Source organism: Mobula hypostoma, chromosome 6, assembly GCF_963921235.1.
Source record: "Mobula hypostoma chromosome 6, sMobHyp1.1, whole genome shotgun sequence".
Classification (NCBI taxonomy): Eukaryota; Metazoa; Chordata; class Chondrichthyes; order Myliobatiformes; family Myliobatidae; genus Mobula; species Mobula hypostoma.
The window spans coordinates 3842775-3864690 of record NC_086102.1 but is presented as its reverse complement, the minus strand read 5'-3'; the positions used below and the strand labels follow the sequence as shown (position 1 = coordinate 3864690).

Sequence of the window (21916 nt, the reverse complement as noted above, 5' to 3'; positions counted from 1 at the left end):
CATATCCACACTATCTGTGTTCTCTTGTCCTAGACTCCCCACTATAGGAAACATCCTCTGCACATCCACTCTATCTGTGTCCTCTAGTCCTAGACTCCCCCACTATAGGAAACATCCTCTCCACATCCACTCTATCTCTGCCCTCTGATCCTAGACTCCCCACTATAGGAAACATCCGCTCCACATCCACTCTATCTGTGCCCTCTGGCCCTAGACTCCCCACTATAGGAAACATTCTCTCCACATCCACTCTATCTGTGCCCTCTGGCCCTAGACTCCCCACAATAGGAAACATTCTCTCCACATCCACTCTATCTGTGCCCTCTGGTCCAAGACTCCCCCACTACAGGAAACATCCTCTCCGCATCCACTCTATCTGTGCCCTCTGGTCCAAGACTCCCCCACTACAGGAAACATCCTCTCCGCATCCACTCTATCTGTGTCCTCTGGTCCGAGACTCTCCCACTATAGGAAACATCCTCTCCGCATCCACTCTATCCAGGCCTTTCACAATTCGATAGGTTTCAATCAGGTCACTCCTCATTCTTCTAAATTCCAGTGAATACAGGCCCAGGACATCAAACGTTCTTCATATGACAAGCCGTTTAATCCTCGAATTATTTTCATGAACCTCCTTTGAACCCTCTCCATTTTCAGCACATCCTTTCGAAGATCAGGGGCCCAAGCCAGCTCACAATACTCCAAGTGATACCTCACCAGTGCTTTATGAAGTCTTCATAAAGTACTATAGATACAGAAAGGTGCCAGAAAAGGGCCAGTAACATCATAAACGATCCCACCCACTCTGTTCATAGACTGTTTGTCCCACTCCCATCAGTGAGGAGGCTATGTAGCATCCACAGCAGGACCACCAGACTCAAAAGCAGTTACTTTGCACAAACAATAAGGCTGATCATCACCTCCACCCACTAACCCATCATCCACACCCCCAACTACCAATACATGCACATCACCCAGTGTCACTTTACGTACATACAATCAGTGTGTGTATCTAACAGTTCACTGTACATTCTGTTTTATAGGATCGTTTTTACATTTATATTCATTGTGGGTTTTTTTAAAATCATTTTCTTTATCTTATTGTGTTTTTTCTGCTGCACCAGTAACAATCATTTTGTTCTCCTTTACACTCGTCGACTGAAGATTGACAGTCTTGAATCTTGAATCGCATTCTCCTACGGTCTAGAGAATAAATTCCTAACCTATTCAACCTTTCCCTATAATTCAGGTCCACAAGTCCCGACAACATCCTTGTGAATTTCTCTGTTCACTTTCAAATGTATTGGTATTTTTTTCAGGGACCTGTGTGCTTGCAAAGATTCAAACCCCCTCTAGGTTGAAGAAATTTTGCCTCTGTTCAGAAAGGCTGAACCCCCTTATCTAGGGGCAGTCAGAATTGGAATCACATTTATTTTCACTGTCCTATATGGCATGAAGGTTATTATTTTGTAGCAACAGTACAGTGCAAAGACAGTTTTCTTTAGAGATACAGCACGACACCAGGCCTATCAGGCCCAATGAGTCCACACTGCCCAGTTATACCATGTAACCAGCTAACTTATTAACCGGGACAGTACTGTGGGAGGAAACCAGAGCACCCGGAGGAAACCCACATGTCCTGACGAAGGGTCTCGGCCTGAAACGTCGACTGCGCCTATTCCTATAGATGCTGCTTGGCCTGCTGCGTTCACCAGCAACTTTGATGTTGGTCACAGGGAGAATGTGCAAACTTTCCCTGTGGGGGGAATCGAACCCTGATTACCGGTGATATTATTGCATTACACTAATCACTGCTCGACCATGCCGCAACATAACAAACGACAAAGTAAATAAATAGTTCAAAATAAAGGACCAACAATGGATTCAGAAATTTGATGGTGATCCCCTCTGGTTCTGGCTAGTGGGACCATCATCTGTACTTCTGTACTTTCTTAACTTTACATGGGATTTAGACAGGTGAGGAATGGAGGGATATCGATATGTGCAGCCAAATTGGACTAGTTCAATCTGGCATAGTGGTCAGTACTGTTCCTGTTCCGCGTTCTCCATAAGTCAGAAACATCCATGTCCTATTATAAACATATCTCACTATATACACTTGTATAATTATTTCATGTCATTAAATAACCACACTCACACAACCCATGATTAAACTTCTTTTAATTTTTTATTATTTAGAGGTACAGCACAATGAGCCGAGCCACCCAGCAACCCACTGATTTTCCCCCTAGCCTAATCATATGACCTAATTTGGAGTATTGTTTGCAGTTTTGGTCACCGACCTATGGGAAAGATGTGAATAAGGTTGAAAGAGTACAGCGAAAATTTATAAGGAAGTTGCCAGGACTTGTGACCTGAGTTAGAAGGAAAGATTGAATAGGTTAAGACTTTATTCCTTGGAACTTGGAAGATTGAGGGGAGCTTTGATAGAGGTATGAAAAATGATGAGAAGTATAGATAGGGTAAATGCAAGCAGGCTTTTTCCATTGATGTTGAAGTTTCGAAGAATGAGGGGGGACCTCATAGAAACATTTCGAATGTTGAAAGGCATGGACAGAGTGGATGTGGCAAAGTTGTTTCCCATGATGGGGGAGCCTAGTATGAGAGGGCATGACTTAAGGATTGAAGGGCGCCCATTCAGAACAGAAATGCGAAGAAATTTTTTTAGTCAGAGGGTGGTGAATCTATGGAATTTGTTGCCACGGGCGGCAGTGGAGGCCAAGTCATTGGCATATTTAAGGCAGAGATTGATAGGTATATGAGTAGCCAGGGCATCAAAGGTTATGTGAGAAGGCGGGGGAGTGGGACTAAATGGGAGAATGGATCAGCTCATGATAAAATGGCGGAGCAGACTCAATGGGCCGAATGGCCGACTTCTGCTCCTTTGTCTTATGGTCTTATGGAGACTATGACCAGAGGTCATGGGTTAAGGGTGAAAGGTGAAATATTTAAGGGAACATGAGAGGAAACTTCATCACTCAGAGGGGTAAGAGTGTGGAACGAGATGCCAGTGCAAGTGAGCTCAATTTCACCATTTAAGAGAAGTTTGGATAGGTACATGGATAGCGAGGCATGGAGGGCTATGGTACTAGTGCAGGTCGATGGGAGTAGGCAGTTTAAATGGTTTGGCACAGACTCGATGGGCCAAACAACCTGCTTTTGAACTGTATTTTTCTGTGACTCTATGACAATTTACTATAACCAATTCACCTACTCCTCCAAGAGGACCACAATCTTGCCATAGGGTTGGGAGGCTTGCGTGCTTCAATGACCCGGAGAGTTCTGTTGGTTGGGGTCAGGGCTTTATGCTTTAGCTTTTGGTAGGGTCACCCCTGCCAAAAGGTCAAAGGGTAGAGGCCAGGCTAAGAGCGATCCACCGATTCTCCTGGTTCAGGTGTTCAGCTCAGGGCTAACAACCCTGACTGCTGAAACAAAACTGTTACGGAATCAGCAATGAAGAATCCTTCAATGTCTGAGTGCGACGGTATTCCTGATCTCCACCAGGATTTGCGGGACTGACAGTAGTGAAAACCGAGAGGAAACTGCTGACATGGAGGACCTTCATGCTGCCCCAAATGCCAGTGGTGTAACAGGCAGTAAGTAAGTAAGGAATTAACCTACTAACCGGTACATCTCTTTAATGGAATGTACATGAGAATTTATGTAAAATTGGGCTTTCTCCAGTCAGGTCATTTGTAACCTGGGGAGCCTGCCCCTGGTCTCACCTATCTCCGGTAAGCTTGTATCCCTTCCCCTCCCCCCACCTTTTTATTTTGGCTTCTGTCCCCTTCCTTTCCAGTCCTGATGAAGGGTTCAAAACATCGACTGTTTATTCCTCTGCAGAGATGCTGTCTGACCTGCTGAGTTCCTCCAGCATTTTGTGTGTTGCTCTGAATTTCCAGCATCTGCAGAATCTCTTGTGTTTATGAGCCCCTGTGATCTGTGTATGTCATATCAAAGCCGTCTGTTGGTCCAAATATACCTCATCAACTGTTTCTCTCTTATCCATTCTGGCAATTCCAAATTCAAACAGACTTCCTTTTCATCAATCCAAAGTGACTCGTCTCAGTCGCACCGGTATTTTCCAAGTCCGCGTCAGCATGTTTTGCTATCAGGATGTCATGGGATGTTATGTTACAGCTGTATGTTTCTGTGTGACAAATAAAGCAGCTCCTCTTTCTTTCAGCAAATCATTGGTCATGCCAGACTGGGCTACACCCAGTGGCCATTTTACCTCTGTACCGAACAAAGTGGTCACTGAGTGTGTGTGCGGAGCTCTGGTCACCACACTGGAAAAGGATGTGGTGACAATTGAGAAGGGACAGAGGAGATTCACTGCGGTCTTTCCTGGAATGGAAGGCTGTAGTTCTAAGAAGAGATTGAATTGCCTGGGATTGTTCTCATGAGCACAGGAGGCTGAGTGGGGAATTTACAGAGACTTCTGGCTCATTTGAGACTCCTTTACCCATCGTCACTGAAAACATAGGGTGTAGGTTTAACGTGAGAGGAGTTTTGAGGGGCAGTTTTTACCCCACACAGAGAGTATGTGGATTGAGCTACCAGAGGACGTGATATGCCAGGTACAATTACAAGCATGATAAAGCACTGGGACAGAAACTTGAAGAGGAAAGGTTGAGGGAGATGTGGGCAGGTGGGATTACTGTAGACAGTCACCGTGGTTCGTATGGACAGAATGGGCCAAATGGCATGTGTCCCAGCTGTATTATTCTGCCATCCTGCAATGCTGTTCCTGAGGCACCACTTGCTCACCTGTGGAGGACACAGGTTTCTCTTGCTCAGGGTGCAGTCACCATGGTTCAAACCACAGGGTCACTTTGTGTGTGTGAGTGTGTGTGTGTGTCTGTGTTTGTGTGTGTGTTTGTGTGTCTTTGAGTGTGAGTGTGTGTGTGTTTGTGTAAGTATGTGAGTATGTGAGTGTGTGCATTTGTGTGAGTGTGTGTGTGTGTCTGTGTTTGTGTGAAAATGTGGGAGCGTGTTTGTGTGAGTGTGTTGTGTGAGTTTGTGAGTCTGTGTTTGTGTATATGTGTGTGTGTATTTGTGTATGTGTGTGTTTGTACGTGTTTGTGTTTGTGTGTGAGTGTGTGTGTTTGTGGGAGTGTATTTGTACATGTGTGTGTGTTTGTGCGTGTGTATGTATGTGTGTGTGAGCATGTATGTTTGCGTGTGTGTGCATGTGTCTGCGTGTGTCTGTGTGTGAGAATGAGAAGGAGATATATAGAGAGATAGAGAGAGAGATAGGGAGAAAGAGATGATAGAGAGAGAGAAAGAGAGAGAGAGAGACTCGGTTATGGGTGAAGCCAGTGGGCATGGCAATGTGTTAGGTTGAGTCTATGTGAATCCTCACAGCTACAGGTCACAGTGTGGGAGCCCGGCCTCAGGTAGTGATGGTGGGTGATCTCCTGACCAGCCCGAGCAGTGCCCAGTGGCCTGTCTGCCTCTGCCTGTGTTCACCGTACACTGCTACCACCTCCCACAGCACTAATTGGTTAGACACTCGTTAATGGGGAATGGGAAATAGAAGTAATTAAGGAGATTAATTTGTCTCTACATTCACGGAACTTGTAAAATAATTTTATTTTTCAAATTGTCACCTTTTAATAAAGAGGCTTCCTTCCGTGTACTACATTCGCAATTCCCAATGGGACAGTTCCATTTCCCATATCCCTGCATCAGTCCAATGTCACTGTTAATTTGTTTGCGTTTGTTCAGTGCCACCCTCCAATCAAGGCCAAAGCGAATTACATTCACCGGGAGCCAACTTAAGCTGCTGTCTGGCTTACCCAGTGCTCACTCTGCAGGGTGGTATCGGATAAATTCCAACATAGCAAATCAAGATATGGCTGCATGAAAGTTTGGCGTTTAAGTGTTCTGCATTGTGCCTGTAACAGGGCGGCCAGAATCGTGAACAATACTCCAAGTGAGTTTATTATTTATGAAAGTATTTGTGGTAATATTACTTAATGCGGGTGAGTTATATGTACTGTGCTCTGTATCTTGGTCCAACTGCTTTGTTTGGTAGTATACATGTGCATGGTTAAGTAACAACTTGAACTAGAAGAGTGGTCTAACCAAAATTTTATACAATTGCAATGTGACTTCCTGACTCTTATAACCTGCGGCATCATAGTCAGTGCGGAGATATGGGGCTGAATATCCTGTTCTGTTTGAATATTCTGCTCTCTGAGGGGATTGTGGAGAGAGGTATCTGCTGGAGCACGGGGGGGATGTGGAACTCACACTGGTGACACCAGACTGAGGCAGTGGACAGGAGTCAGATGGTTCGGCTGGTTGAGTGGTGTCACAACGACAACCTTACGCTCAATGTCAGCAAAACCAAGGAACTGAATGATGCAAAGTCGAGAGAAAACACACACCAGTCTTCATTGAGGGGTCTGTAATAATCTATCCTGGGCCCAAGATATTGATGCAGTTGTGGCGACCCACTTTCTGGCACACACGAACCGGCTCACAACAGCGCACGCAGGCAGAGGGCCGGCCCCAAAAAGGGCGCCAGGCCATCTTCACCAGCAGGAGGAAAATCCCGTGTGCAGAAAGGGTCTGGGAATATGCATTCCCCACAGCAGTCCCGCCCAGGGAGGGCGGGAACAGGAAGGCTTTAAAGCAGGACACGAAGTTTGAATAGATCTCTTTCATCGCAACTCTAACTCACCGACTCCATGTGGTTATTCTAGTGCTGTGTGTAGCACACCGCTACAATTGGTGACCCCGACGGCCCAAACGATATTTGGACCAGAGATGACTGACGCTGCATCTGTTCACGCAATTTCGTTAAAGCTGCCAAGCTTCTGGACACTGCGACTCCAGTTATGGTTCGAACAAGCAGAAGCACAATTCCACATTCGGCAGATAACCTCGGAGCACACTCGCTACTACTACGTGCTGAGCTCACTCGACCAGGAGACTGCTGCACAAGTTGAGGAGTTTATACAGTAGCCCCTGGAGGACGGCAAATACACAGCATTCAAAGCCCTGTTCATAAGGACTTTCAGATTCTCACGGCACGAACGAGCACGCCGCTTAATGCACCTGGATGGTTTGGGAGACAGGCCGCCGTCAGCATTAATGAACGAGATGCTGGCCCTGGCTGAAGGACACAAACCCTGCCTCATGTTTGAGCAGGCGTTCCTAGAGCAACTGCCCGAGGACATATGCCTGCTGCTGTCTGACGCAGATTTCAGCAACCCCCGGGAGGTGGCGGCCCGAGCAGATGTGCTGTGGAATGCCAGGAAAGAGAGAGGGGGGCCCGTCGCACAGATCACCAAGCTGCGTGCCCAACGACAGACCAGACCAGGCCCGGCAGCAGAGCCTACAAAACCCGGCGACGGGAGTGAGGAGCCCAACGAACAATAGTGTTTCTACCACCAGTGGTGGGGCACAGAGGCCCACCGCTGCAGACCGCCCTGCAAATTCTCGGGAAACGCCAGGGCCAGCTGCCGCTGATGGCTACGGCGGCTGGCCATCAGGACAGCCTCCTGTACGCCTGGGACAAGCAGTCGGGACACCGCTTTTTGGTCGACACCGGAGCGGAGATCAGCGTCTTACCTCCAACGAGTTATGACACCCGCAACAGAGAACCGGGACCCACCCTGAGGGCCGCAAATGGCAGCACAATACGAACCTACGGCACCCGCACGGTGCGGCTACAGTTCAGCTCCAGCCGGTTCACGTGGGACTTCACACTGGCCGTCGTGGCCCAACCACTCCTGGGGGCGGATTTTCTACGAGCCCACAGCCTGCTGGTCGCCCTGCAAGGGAAGCGATTAGTCCACGCCAAGACTTTTCAAATGTTCTCCCTGGGTGAAGCACAGTTGCCAGCCCCACACCTGGACTCCATCACGCTGTCCGACGATGAATTCACCAGGGTCCTGGCGGATTTCCCATCAGTACTGACACCGCAGTTCATGGCAGCCATGCCCAGACACGGAGTACAGCACCACATCCCGACCCAGGGACCACCCCTCCACGCCCGTGCTCGAAGGCTTCCCCTGGACAAGCTCCGACTGGCAAAGGAGGAGTTCAAGAAGATGGAGGAATTGGGGATCATACGACGGTCCGACAGCCCATGAGCCTCCCCGCTTCACATGGTGCCCAAGGCAACGGGGGGCTGGAGACCATGCAGTGACTACCGCAGACTGAACGAGGCTACAACGCCAGACCGCTACCCTGTACCGCACATTCAAGACTTCTCAGCAAACCTACACGGCGCAGGGATCTTTTCCAAGGTAGACCTCGTCCGGGGATACCATCAAATCCCTGTACATCCCGATGACATCCCCAAAACAGCACTTATCACCCCGTTCGGACTTTTCGAATTCCTCCGAATGCCGTTTGGTCTAAAGAACGCCGCACAGACTTTCCAGCGGCTAATGGACGCGGTGGGACGCAACCTGGACTTTGCATTCATCTATTTGGACGACATCCTCATAGCCAGCAGTAGTCGGCAGGAGCATCAGTCCCACCTCCGCCAGTTCTACTCCCGCCTGAGCGAATTCGACCTTACAATCAACCCAGCCAAATGCCAGTTCGGACCCGACACCATCGACTTCCTGGGCCACAGGATTACTAAAGACGGGGCAACCCCTCTGCCCGCCAAGGTAGACGCGGTCCGCCACTTCCCCCGACCCAACACAATCAAAGGTCTGCAGGAATTCGTGGGTATGGTGAATTTCTACCACCGTTTCCTCCCCTCAGCAGCCTGAACCATGCGCCCCCTGTTCACTCTAATGTCGGGTAAGGGCAAGGACACTACCTGGGACGAAGAGGCCGCAGCCGCTTTCATTAAAACCAAAGAAGCCTTAGCAAACGCCGCGATGCTAGTGCACCCCAGAACGGACATTCCTACTGCCCTCACAGTGGACACATCCAACACAGCGGTCGGTGGAGTGCTGGAACAACTCATCGAGGGTTGCTGGCAACCCCTGGCGTTCTTCAGCAAACACCTACGACCACCTGAACTCAAATACAGTGCTTTCGACCGGGAGCTATTGGCACTATACCTGGCAATCCGGCATTTCAGGTACTTCTTAGAAGGTTGGCCCTTCACCGCGTTCACAGACCACAAACCGCTTACCTTTGCGTTCACTAAGGTGTCCGACCCCTGGTCGTCCCGCCAGCAGCGACATCTGTCCTATATCTCCGAGTACACGACGGACATCCAGCATGTCTCGGGAAAGGACAACGTCATGGCGGACGCACTATCCAGACCTACCATACAGGCCCTGTCCCAGGGGGTGGACTATGCAGTGCTGGCAGAGGCACAGCAGGCAGACGCTGAGATCCCCAGTTACAGGACTGCAGTCTCCGGTTTGCAGCTCCAAGACCTCCCCGTAGGCCCAGGTGAGAGGATCCTACTATGTGACGTCGTTACCGGCCAACCCCGCCCCGTCGTCCCAGCAGCCTGGCGCCTGCGGGTTTTCGAATTCATTCACAACTTAGCGCACCCCTCCATCAGGACAACCGTCCGGCTGGTCTCCAACAGGTTCGTGTGGCATGGACTTCGTAAGCAGGTCAGTGAATGGGCCAAAACGTGCATGCAGTGCCAAACGGCCAAGGTGCAGCGGCACACCAAGGCTCCGCCGCAGCAGTTCGAACCCACCCGCCGGAGGTTCGACCACATTCATGTGGATATCGTGGGGCCCCTGCCAGTGTCGCGAGGAGCACGGTACCTCCTAACTATGATAGACCGGTTCACCAGATGGCCAGAGGCAGTCCCGCTCACCGACACCACCTCCGAATCCTGCGCCCGAGCACTGATCGCAACCTGGGTAGCCCACTTCGGGATACCGGCCCACATTACCTCTGACAGGGGCGCCCAGTTCACCTCCAGCCTGTGGTCGGCTATGGCCAGCCTTTTAGGATCGCAACTACACCACACAACTGCCTACCACCCACAGTTGAACGGACTAGTGGAGTGTTTCCACCGTCACCTGAAGTCGGCTCTCATGGCCCGCCTGGAAGGGCCTAACTGGGTGGATGAACTTCCCTGGGTCCTGCTCGGAATCCGCACGGCGCCCAAAGAGGATCTGCACACCTCGTCGGCCGAGTTGGTGTACGGCGCACCCCTGGTAGTCCCAGGAGAGTTCATACCAGCCCCAAGGGGGCAAGAGGAAGAACCCACAGCAGTCCTGGACAGACTATGTGAGAGGCTCGGTAACCTGGCCCCCAAACCCACTTCATAGCACGGACAGAGCCCGACCTGCGTACCCAAAGACTTGCAGAACTCTAAGTTTCTTTTTGTACGACAGGGCGGACACCGGGCACTGCTACAGCGGCCCTATGAGGGGCCGTTTAAGGTGATCAGGAACCACGGGTCCACGTTCGTGCTGGACATTGGGGGGAGAGAGGAGGTTTTCACGGTGGACCGACTCAAACCGGCCCATGTGGACTTGGCGCAGCCGGTCCAGGCTCAGGCACCGCGGCGCAGGGGCAGACCTCCCAAACAGAGGCCGATCCAGACTGTGGACATTGGGGGAGGTATCACTGGTTCTGTGGGGGGGGGGGTTATGTGGCGACCCACTTTCTGGCACACACGAACCGGCTCACAACAGCGCACGCAGGCAGGGGGCCGGCCCCAAAAAGTGCGCCAGGCCACCTTCACCAGCAGGGGGAAAATCCCGCGCGTGGAAAGGGTCTGGGAATATGCATTCCCCACAGCAATCCCGCCCCAGGGAGGGCGGGAATGGGAAGGCTTTAAAGCAGGCCGTGAAGTTTGAATAAATCTCTTTCATCGCAACTCTAACTCACCGACTGCGTGTGGTTATTCTAGCGCTGTGTGTAGCACACCGCTACACAGTCATGAAGAAGGCATGAGCATGGCTATATTTTGTTCGGAGTTTGAAGAGACTCCTGCAGGTTTCTATAGGTACACAGTGGAGACCATTCTGACGGGTTGCATCACCATCTGGTGTGGAGGTTCCTGTGCACAGGATGGCAAGAGGATGCACTAAGCTGTAGGTTCCTCGTGCTCCATCACGGGCACAACCCTCTCCACCATCAAGACCACCTTCAGGAGGTGCTGCCCCATAAATAGCAGACATCACTGCGCCCTCACTGTACCGCTGCCGCAAAATGAGAAATTTCATAGGGTACTTCAGTCATGACAAACCTGAGGCTGATATTTTCAATAGCATGGGTCTGTATTTCAGGACATCCACATATAACCATATAACAATTACAGCACGGAAACAGGCCATTTCGGCCCTTCTAGTCTGTGCCAAACTCTTCCGCTCACCTCATCTCACCGACCTGCACTCAGACTATAACCCTCCATTGCTTTCCTGTATATAACCATATAACATTTAAATGACACATGCAAAGATCTGGGCACTAGCCCCCCCCCCCCCCCCCAACGTCGAGGGCATCTTCAAAAGACCATAAGGCCATCAGACAAGAAGACATAGGAGCAGGATTAGGCCATTTGGCCCATTGAGTCTGTTCCACCATTTCATCATGGCTGATCCAATTTTCCTCTTGGCTCCAATCTCCTGCCTTCTCCCCGTATCCCTTCATGCCCTGACCAATCAAGAATCTATCAACCTCCACCTTAAATATCCATTAAGACTTGGTCTCCACAGCCATCCATGGCAATGAATCCCTCAGATTCACCCATCTCTGGGTAAAGAAATTCCTCCTCTGCAGAAGATGCCTCAAGCAGGCAGCATCCATCGTTAAGGACCTCCATCACCCAGAACTGTGAAAGGACGAGGGTTAGACATACAACCAGCAACCCCTTCCCGTAAAGACCCAGAGCTACAGAAACCCCAAAGACCTCATCCCTCGGAGAGGAAGGATCTTTGCTTATGTAGTTGTTTGGTGAAAGTGAAAGCCACAGGGCTGATGAACCTTAGGACCAGGACAGAGGACCTGGTGAGGTGCTGTCGGTGGTCTATACCCCGGTTGGTGTGAGAAAAGGTGTGGGTTTAAGAAAAAGACAACCCAGGGCATGCCCTCTTCTCATTGCTACCATCATCAGAGAGGAGGTACTGGAGCCTGAAGTCATTTCTCCCCTGCCTACCAGCCCATGAACCCATGAACTACATCATCATTCCCATTTTTTATTTATTCTGTAATTTATGACCATTTATGTCCTTGCACAGGACTGCTGCCACAAAACAACACATTTCACCTGATAAGTCAGTGATAATAAAGGTGAATTCTGAGAGCAGGAGCGAGGGTGGAGGAGTGGGGCCGAATGGTCTGGTCCTCTGCCTGACTCTGACACTCACCCAGCACCGTGAGAAAGGCTTTGGCGGTCTTGACGGGCATGGTGAAGAGGGAGCACGTGTATTGGCCCTCGTCTGACAGTGTGATGTCACTGATGTTGATGCTCAGTTCGTGCCAGGAAGATCGTACGAGTTCAATCCGGTGGTCCCGTAGAGCTGGAAGGGAAGAGGAGGAGTGAGTCTTCACAAGTAGCACCACACAAGCATCCTGAATTAGGGCAAATTAATTTTAAAATTAATGATTAATAAGGATTCTACTTTGTGCAAATTATGAAGGAAATTGACCTGAACAGACATCATCAGTTTGCAGTACAGATCCCATAATTAATTTCCAGGCTTGGAGCAGGAGGCGGGTGTAGTGACTGGCACAGGAGAGGCTGTGAGCTCCCTCCTGCTGAGAGAGACCAAGCACCTATCCCACATATCCACTCCAGACACAGATCAGGGGTAGAGTCGCAGAGCACCGCAGAACAGAAACAGGCCGCTTGGCCCATCTAGTCCAATCATATGGGCCAGCACCGAGATGGTAGCCCTTCATCACCCTCCTAGCCATGTACTGATACAAACTTCTCTGAAAAGCTGCAATCGAACCCACAACTATCACTTCCTCTAGCAGCTCATTCCACACTTTCACCACCCTCTGAGTGAAGATGTTCCTCCTCATGTTCTCCTTAAATAGTTACCTCTCACCCTTACCCCATGACCTCTAGTTCACCCAACCTCAGTGGAAAAGTCTACATGCATTTACCCTATCTATACCACTCATAATTTTAAGAAGGAGTAGGTGCCTGGAGATCTTGTGGGTGGGGTTTGACTGGTGGGGAAGGCGAGGGGGAAACAAAATGGCGATAGGGATGGAGGTGTGGGTGAGGTGGTGGTGGGTGGTCAGTGGAGCTGGGTTGGAGGCAGTAGGAGGGTGAGGGTGTATGTAGAAACCTGCCCTGGGAGTGTGTGATGGGACAGTGTAGAGGGAGCTTCACTCTGTATCTAACTGTCCCTGCCCTGGGAGTGTGTGATGGGACAGTGTAGAGGGAGCTTCACTCTGTATCTAACTGCCCCTGCCCTGGGAGTGTGTGATGGGACAGTGTAGAGGGAGCTTCACTCTGTATCTAACTGTCCCTGCCCCGGGAGTGTGTGATGGGACAGTGTAGAGGGAGTTTCACTCTGTACTTAGCCAGTGGTTGTTGTGACAATGTCTGGTGTGGGGTTGCCAAGTGGCTTCCAATTCCAGAAGAAACAAACCCCAGCAGAATCTAACGACAGTATAGTTTAATCTGGAGACAGAATTAACATCAGTCACCAGACTGAAGTCACCTGAAATGGAGAACAGAAGTTCTGGTCATGGTTTCAATGAAACGATTAAATAATAATCTTGGAAACATCAGGAAGGAAATGAAAGAATGTTCAGGATTCTGCGCTAATACATCACAACATAGGAAAACTGATTGGAGATGAATCTATAACAGCTCCCATGTCTCGGAGTAATGGGTAAAGACAGATTTAAAGTGATTGAAGATTTAATCTTTGATGATCGTTGCTGGAGACACAACGGAGACCACTTAAATCCAACACATTCAACTGCTCTGCAATATTGACAAGGCTCTCCGTTTAAAAATGTACATCTCTTTACAGAGCTGTGGCTTTGATAATATTCCTTTGGTATGGAAATGGTCTGTTGAAACATCTTCAGTGCTTTCATTGTGCAGTGCCGGGGATAGAGTGCACACTGTTTCCAAGCTGCTCTGTCTGCAATGGTCCTCCAGGACCTGGCTGCTCATGAGGCCACTCAGCCCATTGGGGTCGTGCCAGCTCCCGGGCGAGAAATACTCACAAACCATGCAATAATGGCTCGTTTCAGGTATTTGGCCATGTCCGTTCCCAAAGGCGACATAGTCATGAAGTCATACAGCACAGAAACAGGCCCTTCAACCCAACTGGTCCCTGCCCACCAAGATTTCCATCCCATTAAGTATAAGTCATGCTGGTTTTTTTATTTTGGGGTACAGTGTGGAAAGTCCTTTGAGCCGTGCCATTAGCAACCCTGGCCTAGTCACAGGACTATTTACCACAATCAACATTCCAGCCCGGCAGGTCTTTGGAATCTGGGAGGAACTGGAGCAGCTGAAGGAAACCCACGTGGTCACGGGGGCAATGTACAAACTCCTCGCAGCTGGTGGTGACGTTGAACTCCGAACACTGATGCCCTGAACTGTAACAGCAAGGCGCTAGCCGCTAGCTACTGAGGTGCACACTACCATGGTGACATTTGTCTGTGTTTGCCGCGAATCCCACTAAACCTTTCCTGTCCCTGTATCGCAGTCTTGCTGAAGGGTCTCGGCCCAAAACATCGACTGTTCTGTTTCCCATAGATGCTACCTGACCTGTTGAGTTCCTCCAGCATTTTGTGTGTGTTGCTATCCCTGTACCTTTCAAGTTTCATTTCAAGCTAAAGATATTTATCTTAATGATTAGATTCATCTGTCACATTGAAACATATTGAAGATGTACTGGAAACAGCCCACAAGTGTCACCACTCACACTCACTAACCCTAACCCGTACTTTGATGGAATGTGGGAGGAAACCAGAGCACCCAGAGGAAACCAGGTGAAGGCCAATGCATTGTACGTCTTCTTAACCACAGAGTCAACCTGCGCAGCAGCTTTGAGTGTCCTATGGACTCAGACCCCAAGATCCCTCTGATCCTCCACACTGCCAAGAGTCTTACCATTACTACTATACTCTGCAATCATATTTGACCTACCAAAATGAACCACTTCACACTTATCTGGGCTGAACTCCATCTGCCACTTCTCAGCCCAATTTTGCATCCTATCAATGTCCCGCTGTAACCTCTGACAGCCCTCCACACTATCCACAACACCCCGAACCTTTGTGTCATCGGCAAATTTACTAACCCATACCTCCACTTCCTCATCCAGGTCACTTATGAAAATCACAAAGAGGAGGGGTCCCAGAACTGATCCCTGAGGCACACCACTGGTCACCGACCTCTATAGAGAATATGACCCATCTACAACCACTCTTTGCATTCTGTGGGCAAGCCAGTTCTGGATCCACAAAACAATGTTCCCTTGGATCCCATGCCTCCTTACTTTCTCAATAAGCCTTGCATGGGGCACCTTATCAAATGCCTTCCTGAAATATGTATACACTACATCTACTGCTCTACATTCATCATTCTGTTTAGTCACATCCTCAAAAAATTCAATCAGGCTCGTAAGGCACGAACTGCCTTTGACAAAGCTATGCTGACTATTCCTAATAATATTATGTCTCTCCAAATGTTCATAAATCCTGCCTCTCAGGATCTTCTCCATCAACTTACCAACCAATGAAATAAGACTCACTGGTCCATAATTTCCTGGGCTATCTCTACTCCCTTTCTTAAATAAGGGAGTAACATCTATAACCCTTTGGAACATCTCCCGTCCTCACTGGTGATGCAAAGATCATTGCCAGAGACTCAGCAATCTCCTCCCTTGCCTCCCACAGTAGCCTGGGATATATCTCGTCTGGTCCCGGTGACTTATCCAACTTGATGCTTTCCAAAATATCCAGCACATCCTCTTTCTTAATGTCTACATGCTCAAGCTTTTCAGTCCGCTGTAAGTCATCACTACAATCACCAAGATCCTTTTCCGTAGTGAATACTGAAGTAAAGTATTCATTAAGTACATCTGCTATTTCCTCCGGTTCCATTCACACTTTCCCACTGTCACATTTGATGCATCCTATTCTCTCACGTCTTATCCTCTTGCTCTTCACATACTTGTAGAATGCCTTGGGGTTTTCCTTAATCCCGCCCGCCATGTCACAGTCACGGATTTGGCAGCGCAGCAGATTCCGCAACTGAGGTCGTGAATATGCATGTGTCAGCTAATTATTTCATTATGGTGGTGTTTAACTCCATTCATTTCCTTGCAGTATTTGTCCAGACTTGAATACAGCAATGCTTCGTTGCCTGCTTGCATCTGACCTGAGGAATTAGAATGTCGAGTCAACTGACTCTGAAGACGAGCAGTATTCAGTTTGTATTTAGTTTTCTTTTCAGCCACAGTGTAGGCTTCATTTTCCATTTGAGAGTTTTAGTTAACAGCCAAGTTTGGCCTAGCATTTATTGTTTTCTTTTCCCTTTTACACTGTTTGCATTAAAGTCTGTGAAATATCGACCTGCATCAATGTCTCGCACTCCACACTTGGGCCATGCCTGCACCTCGTGACACCCCAAGGCCTTCTCATGGTCCTTTCTTACTCCTTTCCAGAATCTGTCTCCCTATCTGCTCCTTGATGTCCCTGTTACTATTGGGTGGTCTATAAAATCACCCAGCAGAGTTATTGACTCCTTCCTGTTCCTAACTTCCACCTACAGAGACTCAGTAGACAATCTTTCCATGTCTTCCTCCTTTTCTGCAGCTGTAACTCTATCTCTGATCAGCAGTGCCACACCCCCACTTCTTTTGCCTCTCTCCCTGTCCTTTCTGAAACATCTAAAACCCAGCACTTGAAGTAACCAGTCCTGTCCCTGAGCCATCCAAGTCTTTGTAATGGCCACAATATCATAGCTCCAAGTACTGATCCACGCTCTAAGCTCATCCGCTTTGTTCATAATAGACACATCTCAAACCATCGGTTTAAGCACGTCTCTTCTCTATCACCTGCCTCTCCTCCCTCTCACACTGCCTACAAACGTTCTCTATTTGTGAGCCAACCACCCCTTCCTCTGTCTCTTCAGTTCATTTCCCACCCCCCAACAATTCTAGTTTAAACTCTCCCAAGTAGCCTTAGCAAACCTCCCCACCAGGATATTGGTCCCTCTTGAATTGAAGTACAACCTGTCCTTTTTGTACAGATCACACCTGCCCCAAAAGAGGTCCCAATGATCCAGAAATCTGAATCCCTGCCCCCTGCTCCAACCCCTCATCCACACATTTATCTTCCACCTCACTCTATTCCTATACTCACCGTCACATGGCACAGGCAGTAATCCCGAGATTACTACCTTTGAGGTCCTGCTTCTCAACTTCTTTCCTAACTCCTGTAGTTTGCTTTTAGGACCTCCTCCCTTTTCCTACCTATGTCATTGGTACCAATAGGTACCATGACCTCTGGCTGTTCTCCCTCCCACTTCAGGATATCGTGGACGCGCCAGACCTGGCACCTGGGAGGCAAACTACCATTCGAGTTTCTTTCCTGTGTCCACAGAATTGCCTGACTGACCCCCCCACCCCCAACAATAGAGTCCCCCATCACTGCTGCCATCTTCTTCCTTTCTCTACCCTTCTGAGCCACAGGGTCAGACTCTGTGCCAGAGGCACGGCCACTGTTGCTTCCCCCAGGTAGGTTGTTCCCCCCCCTCAACAGTACTCAAACAGGAATACTTATTGTTAAGGGGGACAGCCACAGGAGTACTCTCTAGCCTCTGACTCCTGCCCTTCCCTCTCCTGACTGTTACCCACTTATCTGTCTCCCCAGGCCCCGGTGTGACTACCTGCCTATAGCTCCTATCTATCACCTCCTCACTCTCCCTGACCAGACGAAGGTCATCGAACTGCATCTCCAGTTCCCTGACCCAGTCCCCAAGGAGCTGCAGCTCGACGCACCTGGTACAGTTGTGGCCATCCGGGAGGCTGGGAGTCTCCTGGACATCCCACATCTGACACCCAGTGCAGAACACCAGCCTCACACACATACTTCCTATTCCTCACAGGTAGCTTACTTCACCTTGACCCGTTATCGCTGAAGCCCCGTTGAACCAATGCCCTCCTACTCTGTCTCTCTCTACTCCATCACCCGCTCCTTCGTGACCCCCTCTATAAAGCTGTCTTTTAAGTCCTTCCCGCTGGTCCAACTCGCTGACGTCCATTAATTAGTGGGATTGTGTTCCAAGGGGTGAGGAAGGAGGGGACTCTCCTAGTGCTGATTCCGGGAGGGTGACAAGGGTGTGGAGGTGGGCATGGCCTAGCAGGCTGGTATCCTGGCTCTGGGAGGGACTCTGGACCCAGGGGTGCGGGGCTTCTCTCTATCAATGGCCTGGGGACGGGTTCTCCCATTGGGGTTATGGTGAAGAGTGAGTGGTCACATTGGGTGCACATGGTTGCTTGGACAGTGACGGGAGTGTGGGATGTGGTGGGGGGGGGGGTCGAGGAGGACACTTTTAAGTCACAGCCTGTGGAGGAGTTCCGGCAGTTCGTGAAGGACTACCGGAGGAAACCGTTCAAGACCCAGCTGGCCACGGATCGCTGGTCGGGTCCGCGAGGGGTTGTTCAGTCTACCCACAAAAGGAGGTGAAAGGAACTGAAGTGACCCGTAATGAGAGGCGCCATTTCAAGAGGCTCCTGGTGTTGTGGGTGCATCCCCTGTTCATGGGGACCTGGGGTGGAAGGCGTTGCACCGGGCAATCCTGTACAACAGGTTCACTGACACCCCATCCAGCTGTCTATTCGGTGGGCGGGAGGAGTCAGTGTACACGCATACACGGAATGGCAGAGGTTGCAGCCCCTCTTCGAGTTTCCCAAGGGGCTGCTGCTGAGGCCATCTACGCTCATCTACGGGCACCCGGTTCGGAAGGGGGCAGGTTGTGAGGAGGATCTCCTGGTTGGCTTGGTCCTGGGGCTGGCCAAGGTGGCCGTTCCCGGGTCCAGGTGATGGAAAGTCAAAGGCTCTGCCTGGGCCGACTGCCTGTGCCTCTTCTGAGGATACGTTTGTTCCTAGGTGTCCTTGGAGAGGGAGCATCCAGTCACAACAGGTACATTGGGAGATTTCCAGGAGTGGCGGACTCCTCCAGGGAATCGAATATTCCAGGGAACTGGAAGACCACAGTCTGTGTGGATTGGTGATAACATATCCCCCTCACTGACGATCAACACTGGTGCACCTCAGGGGTGTGTGCTTAGCCCATTGCTCTACTCTCTGTATACACATGACTGTGTGGCTAGGCATAGCTCTAATACCATCTATAAATCTGCTGACGATACAACCATTGTTGGTAGAATCTCAGGTGGTGACGAGAGGGTGTACAGGAGTGAGATATGCCAACTAGTGAATGGTGCCACAGCAACAACCTGGCACTCAACGTCAGTAAGACGAAAGAGCTGATTGTGGACTTCAGGAAGGGTAAGACAAAGGAGCACATACCAATCCTCATAGAGGGATCAGAAGCGGGGAGAGTGAGCTGCTTCAAGTTCCTGGGTGTCAAGATCTCTGAGGATCTAACCTGATCCCAACATATTGATGTAGTCATAAAGAAGGCAAAACGCGGCTATACTTTATTAGGAGTTTGAAGAGATTCAGTATGTCAACAAATACACTCAAAAGCTTCTATATTTGTACCGTGAAGAGCATTCTGACAGGCTGCATCACTGTCTGGTATGGAGGGACTACTGCACAGGACCGAAAGAAGCTGCAGATGGTTGTAAATCTAGTCAGCTCCATCTTGGGCACTAGCCTACAAAGTACCCAGGACATCTTTAGGGAGCAGTGTCTCAGAAAGGCAGCGTCCATTATTAAGGACCTCCAGCACCCAGGACATGCCCTTTTCTCACTGTTACCATCAGGTAGGAGATACAGAAGCCTGAAAGCACACACTCAGCAATTCAGGAACAGCTTCTTCCCCTCTGCCATCCGATTCCTAAATGGACATTGAACCCTTGGACACTACCTCACTTTTTTAATATGCAGTATTTCTGCTTTTGCACTTTAAAAAAATCTATTCAATATACATAATTGATTTACTTGTTTATTTATTATGTTTTATTTTATTTATTATTATTTTTTCTCTCTCTCTGTGCCATATTATGTATTGCATTAAACTGCTGCCGCTAAGTTAACAAATTTCACGTCACATGCCGGTGATAATAAATCTGATTCTGATTCTGATTCTAATAGACAGGAGTAATGATATTTTAATCTAAGCAACACTCACAACACACTGGAAGAACTCAGCAGGTTGTGAGTGTTGCTTTGACCCTAGCATTTGCAGAGTATTTTGTGTTTTTGATATTTTAATCTGAATGTCATCACTGCCTTGTAAATACTGAATAACAACCTTGTGAGATGATTATGTAAATAAACTTTTATAGTTTTGTCAGAAAAATGGGTGTCAATAAAGGAGCAGCCTCAAGCACGTGGGTGCCACGGTAGCGTAGCGGTTAGTGCGACACTATTACAGCACGGGATGTTCCAGAGTTTGGAGTTCGATTCCGGCGCCACCTGGAAGGAATCTCTGTATGTCCTCCCCATGGAATACGCGTAGTGTTGCCGGGTGCTCCGGATTCCTCCGACATCCCAAAGATAAAGGAAGTTAACAGGTCATTGTATTAGGTTAGTGCTGGGGCAGCGCAGTTCAAAGGACCAAAGGGGACGACTGGCACTGTATCGCTAATTAAATAAATAACATAACATAAACTCGATTAGCTTCAATTGGAATCTTGGCCGGCAGTGACCTGCTGGGCCGAAGGCCTGTCTCTGTGCTGTATCACTCTGTGAACACACCGATGTGGTGAAAGGAGCCAGAGGCATGTTTTCCTGACTAGGACAGGTCCTGGGTTAACTCCCAGACTGAGCACGTTGGGAAAACTCCCGGACCCATCATGTCTACCTCTTCCCCTCCACTTTGTCCCACCCGTTCCCCAGACCTACCGGGCTTGGGTAGGCTCACCTTTAAAAGCAGTTCATCCCAACATGTCGAGTGACTGTTGGGAATTGCTGGAGCCTCTGGTTCAGTTCTGGTGTCTGCTTCTCAGCACCGTACTCAGGAGAGGGAGGTGGGGGATAATCTACTTGCTCTCTCTGTGACTGTGTAGGTCTCCTCCTGGGTACCTCATTGTCCTTCCTTAACCCGACGATGTTCAGGTGTACTGGGTGTGTAGGTGGGGTGGTCCACTAAGTTAGGGGGGGTGGTTTGCTGAGAACATGGGGAGAATAGATGACAAGAAGAGTGTAGATAGTCCGTGAGCAGATGTACACCTACTCCTCCTGCCTTGTGAGGATTATGGATGTGGAATTGGTATGGGCTCATTAATGTCATGTACAATGTAGCACAGTGAAAAACGTCATCTGACCAATCCCAGCCAGACATTTCCTGTCAGTGATCTTGTTTCCTCGCACATTCTAAAGGTACGCAGGTTAGGGTCAGTGGGTGTGGGCATGCTACGTTGATGCCAGAAGTGTGGGCAAACTTGCGGGCTGCCCCCAGCACATCCTCAGACTGATTTAATTGATGCAGCCTGTTCATGTCTTCACCATCGTATGATGTGGCTGATCATGGACTTTCCATATCCATCGTACGACGTGGACGATCATAGTCTTTCCATGTCTAATGTACGACGTGGACGATCATGGTCTTTCCATGACCACGATTGTGCTTGGTAAATTTTCTATAGAAGTGGTTTGCCGTTGCGTTCTTCTGGTTAGTGTTTTTACAAGATGGGTGGCCCCAGCCATTATCGACACTCTACAAAGATTGTCCGCCTGGCGTCAGTGGTCACATAACCAGACTTGTGATATGCACCAGATGCTCACACAACCATCCACCACCTGCTCCCATGGCTATACAGGACCCTGATCGGGGGGCTAAGCAGGTGCTACACCTTGCCCAAGGGTGACCTGCAGG

The 21916-nt window shown here is 49.4% G+C and overlaps 1 protein-coding gene across 2 annotated transcripts in view; it reads right to left on the bottom strand.

Moving 5' to 3' along the window:
• Positions 1 to 21916, bottom strand: part of cadm2b (cell adhesion molecule 2b) — a 302946-nt gene that overhangs the window by 147525 nt on the left and 133505 nt on the right. For both annotated transcript variants that reach the window (XM_063050208.1, XM_063050209.1), the window contains exon 3: positions 12288 to 12440. In XM_063050208.1, coding sequence (XP_062906278.1) covers positions 12288 to 12440 — 153 coding nt within the window. The remainder of the gene's footprint in view (positions 1 to 12287; positions 12441 to 21916) is intronic.